This window comes from Coregonus lavaretus (assembly GCF_964263955.1).
Source record: "Coregonus lavaretus genome assembly, chromosome: 33".
Lineage (NCBI taxonomy): Eukaryota > Metazoa > Chordata > Actinopteri > Salmoniformes > Salmonidae > Coregonus > Coregonus lavaretus.
The window spans coordinates 23,071,567-23,094,030 of record NC_140020.1 but is presented as its reverse complement, the minus strand read 5'-3'; the positions used below and the strand labels follow the sequence as shown (position 1 = coordinate 23,094,030).

Here is a 22,464-nt window from a genome sequence, read left to right as displayed (position 1 = left end):
CTGCTTAATCTCTGATCATCTTTTGTCTACTGTTCTACTTTCAGACTGCTGAAGAGATAGAGAAGCTGACCGTGGATGAGGATTTGAATGACATTGAGCGGGCAGTCTACCTCCTCAGGTAAAGGGTCAAGAATGAAGGGCTATTGTAAGAGACCACAGTAATTTTGAATCACATACAATCTCTAGACCCTTATGAAAATGCTTGGAAATGATTGAATAGGTGTAGCCTAAGTAATACGGTCAGAGGGCAAGGTGGAGCTATTATCTGATGTCTGCAATAAACATTAGCTCAGGGGTTTCGTTCAATTTAGCTTCCGACTAACCAACCCTCATTAACCGGTCAACATTTTACATTTACATTTTAGTAATTTAGCAGACGCTCTTATCCAGAGCGACTTACAGTTAGTGAGTTCATACATTTTTTTTCATACTGCCCCCCCGTGGGAAACTAACCCACAACCCTGGTGTTGCAAGTGCCATGCTCTACCAACTGAGCTACACAGTTAAATTTTTTCCAAACAATAAAATGACAATACCAACAGAAAATACTATGCATGCGTACAAAGAACAGACATTTTTCATTAAGAGATTAATCAAAACAAGCAACAATAGCAAGCCTATTGTCTTAGTCAAAAGGCTATAGCCTGTTATTGAACATGCAACTGCTGTAATGAAGCAGCTAATAAAAAGTAATTTTCAAACATTTGCCAAAATGCAATTTGCAGGAAAACACAGTTCTAAACAGTAGGGTTGGGGGGTATCCAGATTTTCATACCGGCATACCGTCCTTGTCTCATCCCGGGATTTGCGGTATTACCGATTTAGTACACAAGGGGGAGCCAAAGAAAACGCTAAAAGCCAATTGGGCGTCTATTACCAGAATGCTAACAAAATTAGCACAAGTACTAGTGAATTTCCATGGACAGGCCGAGAACAGAGAGGAGAAAAAAATGCAAGGAAATCAAAAGATAGCAGTGGCAGCTGTACTGATAACTCATCCAAAGGGCTTTGACTTCTTAAACATGGCAGAAAGTTAACACAATATGATGCCCCTTCACCTTATTAATTCAGCCACTTACTTAGATAACTAGCAAGTTTAACTTAGTGGTCGCGTTAACGCAGAATTCTTTGTTTTTGACGCAGGGAGAAAATATAAAACGCTTAAGAAATATCTTGCAGATCTAAAATGCTTCTTATTGTAATTTCTGCTCGGCATCAGACACATTTTGTGCTTCAGTTGCACTTCTCCACTCAGATGAGAATTCACAAACGGGCATTCTATCAACAGCGCTTTTCTCCTGTCCTTTTCTAAGTGTAGCCAGTCTACTTTTCTCCAGTAAAATGCAAGATTAACTTTGAGCAAAACATTAGCAGATGTAGCTGGCTACATTCTTTCTATGATAAACATTAGAAATATGATGGCCATGCATCGTTTTTGCAAAAAATACCTTGCTTTTTCATTGTAAGATCATTTACTTGTGTGGCTGCCAGCCAAATAGGGTTGCACTTCTGTTGTCATCTGATGAAAATGAAGCTATTTTCTGCCGAATGGGTTGCACTAATGTATAGTTGCACGTCCCTGATCACTCTATTGAAGCAATAAAACACTGTTCACTTTCAATATAAAACGTGACCCTTGTCAATACACAGCTGGACTCACCTTCTCCCGCTTTCTCCCGTTGTGCTATTTACAAACAAACACGTGACTGGCTCAACTGTAACGTGACTGGCTCAACTACAGTAAGCTTGATAATGTAAAATAATGTGACAGGTGAAATGAAGAACACAATCTGCTTTATCTCCTAACGTATTGCGCACGTTGACTGAAGTTATTTACTGAAAAATAGCCACAAAAGTAGCCACAAGTGAACATTTATTGAAGAAATTCAAATAAATAGTTTTGACTGTATTGAAAAACGATCCCGTGGCTATTTCCAAATACCACAGTATACGGTATATAGGGTATACCGCCCAAGCCTACTAAACAGCACACTTTATGCATGCATTTCCATATGTAACAGAGATGAAAATCTCTGTTAGACTCTTAGAAAGAGGGGGATTCTAAAAGCAACAACTATGATGGGTTGCTAATATGACTAGGATTGTGCCTTTGGCTTCTGGACAACTAAAGAAAGTTCATATGAAAACCAATAGAACAGGAGAGATGGTGGTTAATGGCATGAGGAAATCTATAAAATAATTGCCTCCACGTTTCTATGGTTGGATTTTGGCTAGGCTACTTTGAAGCAAAGTAAGACATTCCTCAGTATTTGAAGTAAAGTAAAACGTTCAGGTTTCAAACAATTATACTGCTTCAAGCTCCCATTTCAAAGTGGTAGGTGACTCGCTGATAGCCTGCCTACCGTTGACTATAGCCTACCGTTGACTATAGCCTATGCACTCGAATGGCGAATGGGAGGAGCACTCAATCTCAATTACGAGTTGAGATTGAGAAATACAAATACTAGCTCTTTTTCATTGTGGCCATCAAAACAGTTTTTAACACGCGATTGCATTTAGAATTGTTATTTGTTGCGCAATGACTGGGCTTACAAAAGCACGTTTCACTCCAGTACCAGCTTTTTGAGGAGCTGCTCTCACGCTGTCTGACAGGTGATAGGCCATTCCACTCCTCAAACTAGGCTCTGTATGCTGTGCGTGTGTGATAAGTAAGATACATGATGACTAACAAAAATACACACACGGCAATTTAATTCATCAAAACTATGCAAATTAATCTATAGACCGATAGCATAACCGGTCAAATGTATTTTCGGCAACTAACCGATTAACGGTTAACCGTTAACATCCCTACCATGACCCCATTTTTATATAATTTTTCAGAGTTTCTCTCGCGACCCCATTTTCTAATCAGGTTTCGACACCTAATTTGGGAGACGCTGCCGTAGCTAATGAACATAGGAAAATGCCTGCCTGGACATCTAGGCTTCAAGTTGCCAATTGAAAATGCCTGACTGGACATCTAGGCAACAACTTAGTTGCCAAATGAGTCACATGGAGAAGTCTTGCTGTGTTTCGAAAATGTGGGAGTTTACAAACCATTGAACATAGACTGTTACTACATATTGAATGTGTGTAGAGGGGTCCATCTCTGCCACTGCAGACCCAACATTTGAATCTGCATCCTCCCAACAACACCACACTTGAGTAAACCGTGGAAACTTCTGGAGCAAGAAGCTAGCTTGTCATTTCTTGAGATCTCAGGGAATGTGTGGAGATCACTGTGCGATGCTAACTTAGCCGTCTGCTAGGCCTGCATGTGTCCCCTTCTAATGACCTTGATTTATTTGGAGTCCTGAGTGAGACATTGCATTTTTAGGGGATCAAGCAGCAAAGCTGCGAGAAACCCTATTGTATTTGTTGCCGTTGGTTATTATTATTGTTCTTCTGTAAGTGCTCTCCCGAGTGGCACAGTGGTCTAAGGCACTGCATCGCAGTGCTAGCTGTGCCACTAGAGATCCTGGTTCAAATCCAGGCTCTGTCGTAGCTGGCCGTGACCGGGAGACCCATGGGGCGGCGCACAATTGGCCCAGCGTCGGGGAGGGAATGGCCGGCAGGGATGTAGCTCAGTTGGTAGAGCATGGCGTTTGCAACGCCAGGGTTGTGGGTTCGATTCCCACGGGGGGCCAGTATGAAAAATTAAAAAAGAATGTATGCACTCACAAACTGTAAGTCGCTCTGGATAAGAGCATCTGCTAAATGACTAAAATGTAAGTGGCAATTCAATGGTAAGGTCAATCTGAGCATGAAAAAACTAAATAGCTAATTTCCTAATTAAACTACTTTCATATTTACCTTGAATGTGTGTATTTTGAAGTACAGACTACAGTTGGCCTTTAAATTTTCCAAATGTTGTGTTATTGTTACTGGAAGGTAAGATACAAAGTCTCAAAATAAGGCTTTTCAGTCAACCAGATTTCATAGCTTTTGGCAATGGTTCACAGAACTTGTTTTGGTACTCACATCTGTCCCCCTTTGTTTCTGACCAAGTCGGAAGGTTAATGAAACAATATCAAACAAATTTTAGTCCATTGAGTGCTAGTATAGAAATGTACAATCTAGTAAAGATAGAACGCTGATTTGGACAGGCAGTGTCACATCCGTAACGTTTTTGAAGAAAAGTAGTTATTGTAGACGCGTTTCAAGTATGATTGAATTCACATTTTCTATGCAAAGCTAACTTTCATCAAGGGCTTAGGTGATGTGTAATTGGTTGCCTTTCTCTCTTTGACAGTACTCGTTCTAAGCGTAACGGATGTGACTGTTATGGACGCTTCATAAAATGATCGGGGACTCACTAGTCAGCATCACTGCATAACACGATCAGGATAATATGTTCATGCACTTCCTACTGCTTCCGAAGTGTGTTTATGTTAGCAAGCTAGCTGGCTATCTTAATCTATCTGTGTGAGTGATCCATTTCAGGTGTACTCAAGTTCTTTTATGAACTGCAATGATGCGTTGCATGTGATCACATCACATGGCATAATAAAGGTCTTAAATTCATAAACATAATGAAGGTCTTAAAAATCCATAAGAAACTTTCACCGGTCATGCTGAGTTTGTTTACTTCTTGAGTAAGTATGGGTACCCCCCAGTGACAATATTGGTCTGTATCTGTGTGGCACTTGAGAACTGCAGCTGTCAAGCCTGAGGTGATTTACGATCTGACAAGAAATTGACGAAAGTGCGAACCCTGTGCCATTGGTAGGTTATAAAACTTATTTTCTTTACCCTTTCACATGATGAAAATGAAGACCCTTCATAGGAAAGACATCAACAGAATGAGATATGTCAAGATATAGTAGGGATGAGTGAGGAATGAGTGCAGCTAGCTCAAATAAACATGGAAATGAAAGTATCAATTGCAGAGTCTAGGGTTAGGAGTATATAAGTGGAGACTGCTGAGGTGAGGACGGCTCATTATAATTGCTGGAACGGTGTGAATGGAATGACATCAAACACATAGAAAACCATGTGTTTGATGTATTTGATACCATTCCACCCATTCCGCTCCTGTGGATTCAGAAAGTATTCAGACCCCTTCCCTTTTTCCACATTTTGTTACGTTACAGCCTTATTCTAAAATGGATTAAATTAATAAAAACCTCATTATGAGACTTGAAATTGAGCTCAGGTGCATCCTGTTTCCATTGATCATCCTTGACATGTTTCTACAACTTGATTCCACCAGTGGTAAATTCAATTGATTGGACATGATTTGGAAAGGCACACACTTGTCTATATATGTGACTTGTTTAAGGAAACTAGGCGTATGTGTAGGTAATCCTTTCTAACGCAGCTTTTTTGAAAGATATCACATAGTAGAGCTGCAAAAGTGTTGCTATCCACTTTCTGGTGGACAGAGTTTTGAAATCAGTGAAATGCCTGGTGGAATTTTGAGTATGATAGCTAAGGAGATGGAGAACATACAGGATGCTGTTGTATAAAACACCTGTCTCCGGATTACATCTTCAAACTAAGGGCAACCATGGCATCCGTGACAGAGGGAGAAGCGTCCATCCATGTATATGGGTAAGATAGTCTAGCTAGCTATATTTTCAGATATGACACATTTCTAATTTTGTCAGAAAGTCGTTTTCATTTCAATTTTTTATTTTTTATTTCACCTTTATTTAACCAGGTAAGCCAGTTGAGAAAAAGTTCTCATTTACAACTGCGACCTGGCCAAGATAAAGCATAGTAGTGCGATAAAAACAACAACACAGAGTTACATATGGGGTAAAAAACATAAAGTCAAAAAATACAACAGAAAATATATATACAGTGTGTGCAAATGTAGCAAGTTATGGAGGTAAGGCAATAAATAGGCTGTAGTGCAAAATAATTACAATTAGTATTAACACTGGAATGCTAGATGTGCAAGAGATTATGTGCAAATAGAGATACTGGGGTGCAAAAGAGCAAAATAAATAACAATATAGGGATGAGGTAGTTGGGTGGGCTAATTTCAGATGGGCTGTGTACAGGTGCAGTGATCGGTAAGGTGCTCTGACAACTGATGCTTAAAGTTAGTGAGGGAGATAAGAGTCTCCAGCTTCAGAGATTTTTACAATTCGTTCCAGTCATTGGCAGCAGAGAACTGGAAGGAATGGCGGCCAAAGGAGGTGTTGGCTTTGGGGATGACCAGTGAGATATACCTGCTGGAGCGCAGACTACGGGTGGGTGCTGCTATGGTGACCAATGAGCTAAGATAAGGCGGGGATTTGCCTAGCAGTGATTTATAGATGGCCTGGAGCCAGTGGGTTTGACGACGAACATGTATTGAGGACCAGCCAACAAGAGCGTACAGGTCACAGTGGTGGGTAGTGTATGGGGCTTTGGAGACAAAACGGATGGCACTGTGATAGACTACATCCAATTTGCTGAGTAGAGTGTTGGAGGCTATTTTGTAAATGACATCGCCGAAGTCAAGGATCGGTAGGATAGTCAGTTTTACGAGGGCATGTTTGGCAGCATGAGTGAAGGAGGCTTTGTTGCGAAATAGGAAGCCGATTCTAGATTTAACTTTGGATTGGAGATTCTTAATGTGAGTCTGGAAGGAGAGTTTACAGTCTAACCAGATACCTAGGTATTTGTAGTTGTCCACATACTCTAGGTCAGACCCGTCGAGAGTGGTGATTCTAGTCGGGTGGGCGGGTGCCAGCAGCGTTCGATTGAAGAGCATGCGTTTAGTTTTACTAGTGTTTAAGAGCAGTTGGAGGCTACTGAAGGAGTGTTGTATGGCATTGAAGCTCGTTTGGAGGTTTGTTAACACAGTGTCCAATGAAGGGCCAGATGTATACAAAATGGTGTCGTCTGCATAGAGGTGGATCTGAGAGTCACCAGCAGCAAGAGCGACATCATTGATATACACGGAGAAAAGAGTCGGCCCAAGAATTGAACCCTGTGGCACCCCCATAGAGACTGCCATAGGTCCAGACAACAGGCCCTCCGATTTGACACACTGAACTCTATCTGAGAAGTAGTTGGTGAACCAGGCGAGGCAGTCATTTGAGAAACCAAGGCTATTTAGTCTGCCAATAAGAATGCGGTGGTTGACAGAGTCGAAAGCCTTGGCCAAGACGGCTGCACAGTACTGTCTATTATCGATCGCGGTTATAATATTGTTTAGGACCTTGAGCGTGGCTGAAGTGCACCCATGACCAGCTCGGAAACCGGATTGCATAGCGGAGAAGGTACGGTGGGATTCGAAATGGTCGGTGATCTGTTTGTTAACTTGGCTTTCAAATACTTTCGAAAGGCAGGGCAGGATGGATATAAGTCTGTAACAGTTTGGATCTAGAGTGTCACCCCCTTTGAAGATGGGGATGACCGCGGCAGCTTTCCAATCTCTGGGGATCTCAGACGTTACGAAAGAGAGGTTGAACAGACTAGTAATAGGGGTTGCGACAATTTCGGCGGCTAGTTTTAGAAAGAAAGGGTCCAGATTGTCTAGCCCAGCTGATTTGTAGGGGTCCAGATTTTGCAGCTCTTTCAGAACATCAGCTGTCTGAATTTGTGTGAAGGAGAAGCGGGGGGGCATGGGCAAGTTGCAGTGGAGGGTGCAGAGTTGGTGGCCGGGGTAGTGGTAGCCAGGTGGAAAGCATGGCCAGCCGTAGCAAAATGCTTGTTGAAATTCTCGATTATTGTAGATTTATCGGTGGTGATAGTGTTTCCTAGCCTCAGTGCAGTGGGCAGCTGGGAGGAAGTGCTCTTATTCTCCATGGACTTTACAGTGTCCCAAAACTTTTTGGAGTTAGTGCTACAGGATGCAAATTTCTGTTTAAAAAGTTAGCCTTTGCTTTCCTGACTGCTTGTCTATATTGGTTCCTAACTTTCCTGAAAAGTTGCATATCGCGGGGGCTATTTGATGCTAATGCAGTACGCCACAGGATGTTTTTGTGCTGGTCAAGGGCAGTCAAGTCTGAGGAGAACCAGGGGCTATATATGTTCTTAGTTCTGTATTTTTTGAATGGGGCATGTTTATTTAAGATTGAGAGGAAATTACTTTTAAAGAACAACCAGGCATCCTCTACTGACGGAATGAGATCTATATCCATCCAGGATACCTGGGCCAGGTCAATTAGGAAGGCCTGCTCGCTAAAGTGTTTTAGGGAGCGTTTGACAGTGATGAGGGGTGGTCGTTTGACCGCGGACCCGTTACGGACGCAGGCAATAAGGCAGTGATCACTGAGATCCTGGTTGAAGACAGCGGAGGTGTATTTAGAGGGTAAGTTAGTCAGGATGATATCTATGAGGGTACCCATGGTTACTGATTTAGGGTTGTACCTGGTAGGTTCGTTGATAATTTGTGTGAGATTGAGGGCATCTAGTTTGGATTGTAGGATGGCCGGGGTATTAAGCATATCCCAGTTTAGGTCACCAAGCAGTACGAACTCTGAGGATAAATGGGGGGCAATCAATTCACATATGGTGTCCAGGGCACAGCTGGGGGCTGAGGGGGGTCTGTAGCAAGCAGCAACAGTGAGAGACTTATTTCTGGAAAGGTGGATTTTTAGAAGTAGAAGCTCAAACTGTTTGGGCACAGACCTGGATAGTATGATAGAGCTCTGCAGGCTATCTCTACAGTAGATTGCAACTCCACCCCCTTTGGCAGTTCTATCTAGACGGAAAATGTTATAGTTGGGGATGGAAATTTCAGAATTTTTGGTGGCCTTCCTAAGCCAGGATTCAGACACTGCTAGAACATCAGGGTTGGCGGAGTGTGCTAACGCAGTGAATAACTCAAACTTAGGAAGGAGGCTTCTGATATTTACATGCAGGAAACCAAGGCTTTTGCGATTACAGAAGTCAGCAAATGATAGCGCCTGGGGAGTAGGAGTGATACTGAGGGCTGCAGGGCCTGGGTTAGCCTCTACATCACCGGAGGAACAGAGGAGGACTAGAATAAGGATACGGCTAAAGGCTTTAAGAACTGGTCTTCTAGTGCGTTGGGTACATAGAATAAAGGGGGCAGATTTCCGGGCGTTGTAGAAAAGATTCAGGGCATTATGTACAGACAACGATATAGAAGGATATGAGTAAAGTGGAGGTAAACCTAAGCGTTGGGTAACAATGAAAGAGATAGCATCACTGGAGGCACCAATTGAGTCGGTCTCCGCGTGTATGGGGGGTGGGACAAAGGAGCTATCTAAGGCAGGTTTAGCTGGGCTGGGGGATCTACAGTGAAATAGTACAATTAGAAATAACCGAAACAACAATAAGCTAACCATATTGAGATGGGAGAGAGGCATAAAGCAATCACGGTGTAATTTGAGAGAGCTAAGACAACAGCTGGTAATGACGACACAGTTTGGGCTGAGGCTAAACATAAACAGGATGTGGTACCGTAAAAAGGAACAGTCCAGCAGGCATCAGCTGTATAGCTGAGTTATCATAAGGTCCGGTGAACAGCAATAGGATAGTTCGGGGGCTGCTAAAGCACTAGCGTGTGCTAGCGGGCCGGGGCTAGCAGATGGAATCTTCATGGTCGACGTGGTAACGGGAAGCCTGTTGTAATCACATCAGACGATTTCATCGGCAGACCAGTCGTGTAGGATCGGCGGGGCTCCGTGTCAACACTAGGTGGTCCCGTCCGGTTGACGTAGAGGTAGATAGCCGGGAGAAGGGCCTAGCTCAGGATGATTAGCCAGACCACAACGTCCATTTTGTTGCAGCTAGCTGGTAGCGATGAATCCGGAGTTAAAGGTCCAGTGATTCAGTGATTCCGGCAGAAGAACTGATATGTTCTGGGTTGATAACGCGCTGTGCAGACTGGCCGAATAATAATCCAGACTAGAGCTGGCTGGTGGGTGGTGCAGGCCACGGACAATGGTGAAAAAACCGCTAACGGTAGCTGATAGCAAGTAGCTAGTCAGCTGGCTACTCCCGTCCGGTAGACCTAGAGGTAGATATGAGCCTGGCTCTAGGCTAGCTCGAGGCTAACTGGTGCTTGCATCGGGGGCAGTGGTGAATTAGCCAGACAGCAACATCCATTCGGTTGCGGCTAGCTATTTGCTTTCCGGTGATTAATGTCCAGTGATTAAATTATTCCCGCAGAAAATCCAATGTTCTGGGTGAAATACCGCTAACTGTGGCTAATAGCAAGTAGCTAGTTAGCTGGCTAGCTAGTTTCAACTGGAGATTCTAGATAAAAGGTAAATCAATAATAGAATCCGTTCCACATTGAGTGAGGCGGGTTGCAGGAAAGTATATTTTGTAGAAGGATGAAAAGTCTGATAGGGAAATATGTACGAAAAATACAAAAAAAAACAGGGTATTTACAGGCTATTTACAGACACACGACAAAAACAGGACTGCACTACTACGCCATCTTGGATTCCTAACAAGAGTTAAAGTGTACTGTTAGCCAGCTAGCTAACGTTAGGTGTATGATCTGTGTAGTAATATTATTCGTATCTCAGAGCCATTTGCATTGCTAGTTATAGCCTAATGTTAGCTAGCTAGCGAACATTGAACTTGGTTGGTTAGTTACCTGCAGATTCATGCAGGGTAGTAACGTTATGAGTTGGGATTATGGTCATTGTTTAACTAACTAGCTAGCTAGCTACACGTCTAAACAAAAGACTCCACTATGCAAGTAACCATTTCAATAGAATGTTCATGATGTCACTGCGACAACTGTCGATAGACGTAGCTGGTACATTTGCTCTGGCTGTCTACTCCGATTTCAGATTCAGAGCACTCTCGTCTGAGTGTGCCAGAGCGCAGAATAAATGGCGAATTTAAGAACGCTCAACACTCGTCGAATATGGCCGGTGTCAGTAAACGTTGGCAAAAAAAGCGTAATTCAATTGTTGCCAGCAGCACAGTTACAGTCACCAACGCTCTGGATAACATACAAAGAGCCTAACCAGCTCTGCTAGGGTGAGTAAAATGGTCAGAGTGAGCTGTTCTCTCATTTGTGTCTGGAAGTAGCTAGCAAGCTAGCCAACATTAGCCAGTTAGCTTGGGTGCTTGACTGCTGTTGTTAGGTCAGAACGCTCTGATCAACGCTACTCCTCGACCAGAGCGCCCAGTGTGCGCTCTGAATGCTCCGAGAGCGAAACACTCTGAATTTACAGACAATCTGACAACGCTCTGAGTTTACGAACGCCCAGAGCGCACTCCGGCATTCCAGATTGAATATATACGAACACACCCGTAGTATAAACCAGCCTTTGGTCTTGAAGTCTTTGGTTGTTTAGTACATGGCCTCATGTGAATCCTTAAAGAGATGGGTGGGGCTAAGGCTTAAGAGGGTGTGGACAATGCTGAATGGGTGTAGTATTTACAGATGTCATACAAGTTTGTTATTAAGGCACATGAATGTTCACATGTTCCAGAAGGCATTTCTGCCCCAAAATGCATTTAGATTTAAAAAAAAAAAAGATATGTTTATGTTCAATTGCCTCTCCTGTGAATTACTGACCCTTGACATATGCCTAGTTTCCTGAAACGAGTCACATACATTACCAGTCAAAAGTTTGGACACACCTACTCATTCAAGGGTTTTTCTATTTTTTACATTGTAGAATAATAGTGAAGACTATGAAATAACACATATGGAATCATGTAGTAACCAAAAAAGTGTTAAACAAATCTAAATATATTTTATATTTGAGATTCTTCAAATAGCCACCCTTTGCCTTGATGACAGCTTTGCACACTCTTGGCATTCTCTCAACCAGCTTCACCTGGAATGCTTTTCCAACAGTCTTGAAGGAGTTCCTACATATGCTGAGCACTTGTTGGCTGCTTTTGATCATCCTTGAGATGTTTCTACAACTTGATTGGAGTCCACCTGTGGTAAATTCAATTGATTGGACATGATTTGGAAAGTCACACACCTGTCTATATAAGGTCCCACAGTTGACAGTGCATGTCAGACCAAAAACCAAGCCATGAGGTCGAAGGAATTGTCCGTAGAGCTCCGAGAAAGATTGTGTCGAGGCACAGATATGGGGAAGGGTACCAAAAAATGTCTGCAGCATTGAAGGTCCCCAATAACAAAGTGGCCTCCATCATTCTTAAATGGAAGACATTTGGAACCACCAAGGCTCTTCCGAGACCTGGCCGCCCGGCCAAACTGAGCAATCGGGGGAGAAGGGCCTTGGTCAGGGAGGTGACCAAGAACCCGATGGTGACTCAGACAAAGCCCCAGAGTTCCTCTGTGGAGATGGGAGAACCTTCCAGAAGGACAACCATCTCTGCAGTACTCCACCAATCAGGCCTTTATGGTAGAGTGGCCAGATAATAAAAGGTACATGACAGCCCGCTTGGAGTTAGCCAAAAGGCACCTAAAGGACTGTTAGACCATGAGAAACAAGATTCTCTGGTCTTATGAAACCAAGATTGAACTCTTTAACCTGAATGCCAAGTGTCACATCTGGAGGAAACCTGTTACGATCCCTACAGTGAAGCATGGTGGTGGCAGCATCATGCTGTGGGCATGCCATGATGCTGGACTAGTCTCCCAGTCCAGCATCATGCATGGACTGGGAGACTAGTCAGGATCGAGGTAAAGATGAACGGAGCAAAGTACAGAGATCCTTGATGAAAACCTGCTACAGAGCGCTCAGGACCTCAGACTGGTGGCGAAGGTTCACCTTCCGACAGGACAATGACCCTAACAGAGCATATGAGCGGAGTGGAGCGGTGAGAATCTCAGCTCCTCGCTCACGGAGCTGTTCACCCCTCAGCTCCCCCCGCTCAAAGCCACATCAGGCCAGTCCGCTCATTATCGCTCAGCGCTCAACGCAGTTTGCATCGCGCTCCACTCAAATCGCCCCCCGCTCACTCCAAAAAAGGAACAAAATCTGCATGTATTTCACTTTTAGCTTAAACCACAGCCTTACTTTATCTCCCCGAATTTGTTGCATACAGACTCATTTCGGATTATCCATTCTGACGCTAAAATGAGATGTTAATCAGTATAGTATATTCCATAGCGAATTGACACGTTGTTTGCCAATGTTTCTGCAAAAGCAGCGATGCCCATTGGAAGTGCAGCGTGAGTGTAATCGGTGAGCAGGGATTTGATTTCTGTGACAGCAGGGAGGATCATCCCCAGGTTCCCCAGCTCCTTCTGCATTTTGTCTGTGAGGTCTGCTAGTGGTGTCAGCACACTGACAAGGTGCGTCAGCTGCCGTACTTGATTCAGGGTGATGTTAGCAACATTAGACTTGAGTTTGTTTTACCATAACGGGTCTTTTTGGAACAACCGGATGAACGACTGAATCATCCGCAGCTGGCTGCTCCATCGAATGGCGCAGGCATTTGTGGGGCGGACACCTAATTGGTCGGTTTCCTCTGTGCTCTTGCGTACACTTTTCACCAGGTGCCCGACTTTCACTAACAGCCTATTAATGTTGTCGTGCTTGTTAACTGCGTTTTTGATCGCCAGCTGAAGCATGTGAATGGGGCATCTCAGATGTAAATTTGACAAAGTAAAGTACTAATTTATCATAGTTTCTTGGGGGGGTGTAGCCTGGTTGAGCTGCGCTGGCGAAGTGTTGCATCCCTTCGCGTTCTCCTTTACTCAGCGGTTCATAGTCCATGAAAATCATTTCAAAAAATGCTACATCCAGCTCTCTTTTTCTCTCCCTTGTTATGGTTGGGTCTTTACGTGCAGTGAATAAACTTTTGAATTCCTCAACCCTTTTCTCTTGTTGCTGCTGCTGCTCCTCTCGCTCTATAAAATACAAATTCATGGACGACACAAATTAAATTAAACAGATGGATTCTGGGTCAGGCTTGAGCATTCTTCAGACTCGTGGTGTGAGCGAGCGAAATTGGAGCGGGACATTAAAAAATGCCGCTCTGCGCTCTGTTCAAAATCCGTCCGCTCACGCTCCACGCTCGCTCCCGCTCCACTCCGCTCATATGCTCTGGACCCTAAGCACACAGCCAAGACAACGCAGGAGTGGCTTCGGGACAAGTCTCTGAATGTCCTTGAGTTGCTCAGCCAGAGCCTGGACTTGAACCGGATTGAACATCTCTGGAGAGACCTGAAAATAGCTGTGCCGCGACACTCCCCATCCAACCTGACAGAGCTTGAGAGGATCTGCAGAGAAGAATGGAAGAAACTCCCCAAATACTGTTGTGCCAAGCTTGTAGCATCATTTCCAAGAAGACTCAAGGCTTTAATCGCTGCCAACGGTGCTTCAACAAAGTACTGAGTAAAGGATCTGAATACTTATGTATATATGATATTTCAGTGTTTTATTTTGAATACATTTGCAAAAATTTCTAAAAACCTGTTTTTGCTTTGTCATTATGGGGTATTGCGTGTAGATTGATGAGGGGAAAAAACCAATTTAATCTATTTTAGAATAAGGCTGTAAAGTAACAAAATATGGAAAAAGTCAAGGGGTCTAAATACTTTCCGAATGCGCTATATCAGCGCCAGCTGCATGTAGGTTATAACTGGCCCTGTGAAGCGTATCAAGAGCTCAGACTGACCCATCCTTAACTTCTCCATCTTTATCTTCTGTGAAGACCATTAATCTCAGTGTATCGCCGCCTCTTTCCATCGCTCTTCGCCACCTCGGCCATGTCCCGCGGGCCATGAATATTGCATTCTGAGTGATGGCGTTTGATTGAACCCATATGTCCCCGACAGAGTCAGACGGCCGTGTCCCGCTTTGGGGACGTCAGAGTGTGAGGAGTCACTTGTTCCTCGATTTGACTTGTCTTCTTTCTGTCTAGACCCGTCACTCAAAAGAACAAGATCCTGGTCAAGCTGTGGCCACACTGTCGTTAGTATGTAATGGAGGTTTTGGGGTCCATCAAAGTTGAATGGGCTGGGCTCTAATTACAGGAGCGATAGAGTTAATGTTTGATCATATTTCCCAACGAGTCATCCCAGCATCCTATCACCCGGTCCATTTGTCTAACAATTAAAACCCCATACCATTCACAGTTAAAGGGAGGGAGGTACTGTGCTTACTTACCCTTCTGCTCACAAACTGATGTAATTAAAGGCTATTAGGTGGCTAGTTTACTGTACATATAAGCAAAGGCCCTGCCGCCAAACCCACACGATGCCCCTAGCTCCTAGGCACAAGTGTAGATCTGATAGGATTGGATTAGAATAAGCAATATGGAGAAAATTCGACTTAGTCTAGTTGGAGCTACAACCAAAATGTTCATACCTGTCCAGTTCTTTCAGATATCCATGAAGTGCCTAGTGTGTTAGGTTTGGTTTCTGGAGCCTGCATTGGGCATTTATTAATAATTTAGTTGGTATTTCCTGTTCAAGAGGGATTAGATGCAGTGAGAAAGAAACAGATTGCGTTGTATCGCTCATCTATGTTTCATGAGGACAAGAATGGGTTGACACGTTTACGATGAGTTATGAAACTGGATGCCTGACCTTAAGCTTACTACGGTATTTATGAGTGTCTATTGACTCTACCTGGATTGGACATTGTCTAAACAAAGTTTAACTGTGGCTAGAAAGCACCTAAGGTAAGTATTTAATCTTGTTTTTATACCCTATGAAAGTGACTTGTCAATTTTACCTCCATATTCCCCATTTCGTTGGCTTAGAATGAGCTTCAAATTTGCATCGTCAAATTCATGAAAACGCAGTCATTTTAAGATATACAGTGCCTTCAAAAAGTATTCCCACCCTTTTACTCTTTCCACATTATGTTGTGTTACGAAGTGGGATTAAAATGGATTTAATTGTCATTTTTTGTCAACGATCTACACAAAATACTCTGTAATGTCAAAGTGGAAGAAAAATTCGAACATTTGTAAAGAAATATACAGTACCAGTCAAAGGTTTGGACACACCTACTCATTCAAGGGTTTTTCTTTATTTTTACTATTTTCTACATTGTAGAATAATACTGAAGACAACAAAACTATGAAATAACACATATGGAATCATGTACTAACCAAAAAAGTGTTAAACAAATCTATATTTTATATTTGAGATTCTTCAAATAGCCACCCTTTGCCTTGACAGCTTTGCACACCATTGGCATTCTCTCAACCAGCTTCACCAGGAATGCGTTTCCAACAGTCTTGAAGGAGTTCCCACATATGCTGAGCACTTGTTGGCTGCTTTTCCTTCACTCTGCCGTCCGACTCATCCCAAACCATCTCAATTGGGTTGAGGTAGGGTGATTGTGGAGGCCAGGTCATCTGATGCAGCACTCCATCACTCTCCTTCTTGGTAAAAATAGCCCTTACACAGCCTGCAGGTGTGTTGGGTCATTGTCCTGTTGAAAAACAAATGATAGTCCCACTAAGACCAAACCAGATGGGATGCTGCAGAATGCTGTGGTAGCCATGCGGGTTAAGTATGCCTTGAATTCTAAATAAATCACAGACAGTGTCACCAGCAAAGCACCCCCACACCATAACACCTCCTCCTTCATGCTTTACAGTGGGAAATACACATGCGGAGATCATCCGTTCACCCTCACCGCGTCTCACAAAGACACAACGGTTGGAACCAAAAATCTCCAGTCTAATGTCCATTGGTCGTGTTACTTGGTCCAAGCAAGTCTTTTCTTCTTATTGGTGTCCTTTAGTATTTATTTTAGCATTTATTTGGGCTGCAATTTATGAGGCTGGTAACTCTAATGAACTTATCCTCTGCAGCAGAGGTAACTCTGGGTCTTCCATTCCTGTGGCGGTCCTCGTGAGAGCCAGTTTCATCATATCGCTTGATGGTTTTTGCGACTGCACTTGAAGAAACGTTCAAAGTTCTTGAAATGTTCCTTATTGACTGACCTTCATGTCTTAAAGTAATGATGGACTGTCATTTCACTTTGCTTATTTGAGCTGTTCTTGCCATAATATGGACTTGGTCTTTTACCAAATAGGGCTATCTTCTGTATACCAACCCTACCTTGTCACAACACAACTGATTGGCTCAAACGCATTAAGAAGGAAAGAAATTCCACAAATTAACTTTTAAGAAGGCACACCTGTTAATTGAAATGCATTCCAGGTGACTACCTCATGAAGCTGGTTGAGAGAATGCCAAGAGTGTGCAAAGCTGTCATCAAAGCAAAGGGTTGCTATTTGAAGAATCTCAAATATAAAATATATTTTGATTTGTTTAAGACTTTTTTGGTTACTACATGATTCCATATGTGTTATTTCATAGTTTTGTTGTCTTCACTATTCTACAATGTAGAAAATAGTACAAATAAAGAAAAACCCTTGAATGAGTAGGTGTTCTAAAACTTTTGACCGGTAGTGTATATATTAAATGTCAGCTTTTCATGAATTTTATGATGGAATCTTGAAGCCATTTCAAAAGACCCGGGACATGACCCCGGAAGTATGAAGTAGGATAACATCACTTGCACAGGGTATTGGTTTAAACCACGTGTCAAACTCAAGTCCTGCGGGCCGGATTTGACCCGTGACAAATTTTGCAATAATTTGGGTTGTCAATTTATTTTGGCCTGCTTTCATACTGCCCGTGACGCGCTGCGCTACAAGTCCCAGCAAGCACTGCCAACGTGCTGCGTGCCAAATGGCAGGGGATTGCCACACACACACCCTCCCCCTCTCCTCTCAGACCCCCACACACACACACACACACCCACAAGCCAGCCAGTGTGCTGTCTCATATCATCACTAAAGTGCCCTACTGTTTTACCCCCATCATCAATACTGATGAGTATCGAAATTCAGTTCCTTAAAGGGCAGGTTGCACGATATATTTCCACAAATCTAACAACGTAGATTGATGATATTCCATATAAAGTCTTTATTCAAAAGTTTCTAAAAATATAATAATTATACACTTTTCGCAGTTTGAGGTACAGTTTGCCTGCAGTACTATTATTTTATTTTTTACTTTAGTTTATTTAGTATGTATTTTCTTAACTCTATTTCTTGAACTGCATTGTTGGTTAAGGGCTTGTAAGTAAGCATTTCACGGTAAGGTCTTCACCTGTTGTATGTGGCGCATGTGACAAATAACATTTCATTTGATTTATCAAAAACTCATATACAAGCAATCGGGGCCTAAAATTAACACCCACCACCTGCCAAATGCGGGTAGATTTTGGCATTCATGGGTAAGATGTCTATTTGACCACCAGCCACATTAGCGGGTGGTCAGGACTCCACAGTGCAAGCATTGCACTCGCATTTGCAAATACAAATAGAAGTGAAGTATGAGCACATTTATAGCAAAAGAAATGGTGCAGTAGCTGTTTTTAAAGTGTTTGTCATTTTGTTTCATAACTGGTAGCTAACCACACAAAGAACTATGAATCCTATAATACCCGACCTTGCGCGCAACAACACTGCCTGACTAGGGAGCTGTGAGCACTGTGATTTTAAGTAAGATACTTTTTTAGAAGCGCTGCGCACAGGCAGAAAAGTTGGTCTAATTTACTCAAGTCTACTAAAGTGAGACTTTGTTCTTCTGTTTTTTGGCTATTTATATACATTGTTTTGTTCACAACTAGGTTGTTTTTCAATGTTTGAGTTTGCTTCAACTACTAGCAAAGACACATTGTTTGCTAGTCAGATTTTCTATCTCACAGGGACATTGTCACTGTTGACTCAGCAACTTGAGTGCCCTTGTTGCCATGGTAACCTCCCACCCTTAAAAGGGCAGCTGAACATTTTTGTCTCTGATATTTTGGTTAAAATACTCGGGTCACAACATTTTTTAATAACATTGAGCAATATACCACATCACTTCTAGTAATACATTTATTGTTTTAGAAACATTACAAAGCATGCTCATCTGTTTTTTTATGAGTGTGTGTGTGTGTGTGTGTGTATGTGTGTGTGTGTGTGTGTGTGTGTGTGTGTGTGTGTGTGTAATTGTATGGTAAAAAATCTGAGTGGCTGGTAGATTTTAAAATCTACCTGCCACAGTGGCTGGTGGACCAGAAAGTTAGTTTCAGTCCCTGCCAACAATACATTGTGTCTTTGACGTTAAGAAGGGAGTGGCCTGGTGGTAGGCTAGGGGGGAAAAGTATATTTGTAAAAAAACATTATACAACCTGGTGCACTGTTTACCGGAATGCGATCAGATGGGAAGAAAGTGGGACCGCTTTGTGAGGATGAGGCGGGTAGATTGGGTCAGGGGAACCCCTGGCACTTCAGTCATATGCAGGGCTCACTTTGTCCCAAACAACTACGATGGCTTCCAACAGTGGAAGAGTGGATTCACCATGAAGCCGAGGCTAAAAACCGGTCCTGTGTCCACAGTCAATGTAGGCTACAATGTAGGCTCCAAGTCCACTGACACCAACGGTGTTATTACAGCATGACGGCGGGCGGCTTCGGGGATGGAGGTGAATTGGGTAAGTTGGTGCTCAGTTTTATGTACTCAGTGTATTAAAATATTGAATGACTTTGACATATTACATTTTTATATTACGCTAATCTCCCCATAGTGGACAAAACGTGTTACACAAGCTTACATTTTCACCATATAACATTTTGTAGAATTACACATCCTTTTTTACCTCAGATTGGAGATATTGGTCCTCTGTAGCTCAACTGGTAGAGCACGGTGCTTGTAACGCCAAGGTAGTGGGTTCGATCCCCGGGACCACCCATACACAAAAATGTATGCACGCATGACTGTAAGTCGCTTTGGATAAAAGCGTCTGCTAAATGGCATATTATTATTATTATTATATTATAAAAGTGTATAGTCATCACGCTGACACTAAATCAATTGCTTCAATCAGATGAATATATTTAATTTGGTACCGTTGATTTTGTCATCGCGTCACAGGACTTAATACCATTGTCATTTTCAAACTCAAATGACATAGACAATTTGCAGCGTTCTCTGTATAGAAGTCGCTGGCCACAAACTAATACACACATTTTACAGTCAATCTATTACTCAAATGAAAGCCAACCCCTGTCAATATTTAGAACTACCTGTGAAGAGAGGATTCATTTAAATTATACAATTAAAAAAGTGTTGCGTTTCCTATTTCATATTGGCCATCTACTGTAAACATTTACCCATATCGAGACGAGTTGATAAAATCCTACTACAGGTTCTCATCTAACGATAGTTAATAATATAATAATAATAATATGCCATTTAGCAGACGCTTTTATCCAAAGCGACTTACAGTCATGCGTGCATACATTTTTTTTTTGTGTATGGGTGGTCCCCGGGATCGAACCCACTACCTTGGCGTTACAAGCGCCGTGCTCTACCAGCTGAGCTACAGAGGACCACATAGTTAAATGTAGTATACCCAAGTTTGTTGTGGTTTTGTCTTTTAGAAGAGCGCAAATGGTACATGTCGCCGCAGTTATTGTCCCAGTTCCATTGATTTCAATACAATATCAATGTGAGTGATGAATTTGCACGCGCTATTGATTACAGTAAAACAAGCTAATCAATTCCAGTCTGGAGTTGACTGCTTGGAAAATGTTGGTGTGTGATCAGTTTTTAAGGTACTAATTTAGCTAAATAGAAGTGATCTGAACCCAAGTGTGACGTGTGTGTGTAGGGAGTAGTTTTTATGTCTTGGTCTTCAACATATCATGACTTATTTCTGCATATTGATTATGAATTTGAACATTTAACCTGTGTTTTGACATTCGGCTATAATTCAAAAATACATGACAACAGGAAGCACCAACAATATTTGGTATTTTTTTGGAGGTATTTTATTAGGATCCGTATTAGCTGTTGCGAAAGCAGAAGCTACTCTTCCTGGGGTCCACACAAAACATGAAATATGATTTTTTTTTTTTTTTTTTTTTGACATAATACAAAACATAATGCAGAACATTAATAGACAAGAACAGAACTATATTAATTTAAAAACGGCACACATCCTGCATATCAATGCAATCACACAAAATATCTAGGTCAAATAGGGGAGAGGCATTGTGCCGTGTGAGGTGTTGCTTTATCTGTTCTTTTAAACCAAGTTTGCTGTTCATTTGAGCTATATGAGATGGAAGGGATTCCATGCAATAATGGCTCTATATAATACTGTACATTGTCTTGAATTTGTTCTGTATTTGGGGACTGAAAAGACCACTGTTGGCATATCTGGTGGGGTAGCTGTGTGTAAGTTGACTATGCAAACAATTTTGAATTTTCAACACATTGTCTCTTATGAATAAGAAGAAGTGATGCAGTCAGTGTCATGTTGAGTGCCCTTTTCTATAAGAATGCTGAAAGTCTGTTGTCAATTTGTTTACAGAGTAATAGCATTTTATTTTGTTGTATCATTGTATAATTTGCAACTGATGTTTTAGTAATATAAATGGTGCTTTGTACATAATTTTTCAACAGGATTCTACTTAATCAGGTAGGAACTACTAAATGAGCCCAAAAACATGCTATGATTTTTTGATTTTGATAATAGTGAAATCGTGAAAATGAGTTTGTCTTGCCTACTAAAGGACAGTAGGTCACACATGCGAGTATAAATAAGACAGTTGAGTCATCTACTTTATGAAATAACAACCTGATGCGCCTGCATCTATGTATTCACTTTAAGCAGTAGACTGGCTAGCATACTCGGCTGCAATACATTTTGAGCGCACCATGATACAGCAATGCTGCATTCAACTGCACCAGTGATCCATGCAGCATTAGAAAATTGTTTTTGTTATTTGGAGTTCATATTATGCACATCTGCAAGTATAGCAGCAAAGGTTTGACAAATATTATTTATCTCTGGAGTCTTTTATTTATGTTAAAATGCTATACACAACATCCTAAACTCAGCAAAAAAAGAAAGGTCCCTTTTTCAGGACCCTGTCTTTCAAAGATAATTCGTAAAAATCAAAAACTTCACAGATCTTCATTGTAAAGGGTTTAAACACTATTTCCCATGCTTGTTCAATTAACCTTAAACAATTAATGAACATGTACCTGTGGAACAGTCGTTAAGACACTAACAGCTTACAGACGGTAGGCAATTAAGGTCACAGTTATGAAAACTTAGGACACTAAAGAGGCCTTTCTACTGACTGAAAAACACCAAAAGAAAGATGCCCAGGGTCCCTGCTCATCTGCGTGAATGTGCCTTAGGCATGCTGAAAGGAGGCATGAGGACTGCAGATGTGGCCAGGGCAATAAATTGCAATGTCCGTACTGTGAGACGCCTAAGACAGCGCTACAGGGAGACAGGACGGACAGCTGATCATCCTCGCAGTGGCAGACCACGTGTAACAACACCTGCACAGGATCGGTACATCCGAACATCACACCTGCGGGACAGGTACAGGATGGCAACAACTGCCCGAGTTACACCAGGAATGCACAATCCCTCCATCAGTGCTCAGACTGTCCGCAATAGGCTGAGAGAGGCTGGACTGAGGGATTGTAGGCCTGTTGTAAGGCAGGTCTTCACCAGACATCACTGGCAACAATGTCGCCAATGGGCCCAAACCCACCGTTGCTGGACCAGACAGGACTGGCAAAAAGTGCTCTTCACTGACGAGTCGCGGTTT

General features: G+C 42.3%; 1 protein-coding gene across 1 annotated transcript in view; it reads left to right on the top strand.

Moving 5' to 3' along the window:
• ppp4r4 (protein phosphatase 4, regulatory subunit 4) overlaps window positions 1-22,464 on the top strand; it is a 139,130-nt gene that overhangs the window by 3,144 nt on the left and 113,522 nt on the right. The window contains exon 2 of the mRNA XM_084150816.1: window positions 45-118. Coding sequence (XP_084006942.1) covers window positions 45-118 — 74 coding nt within the window. The remainder of the gene's footprint in view (window positions 1-44; window positions 119-22,464) is intronic.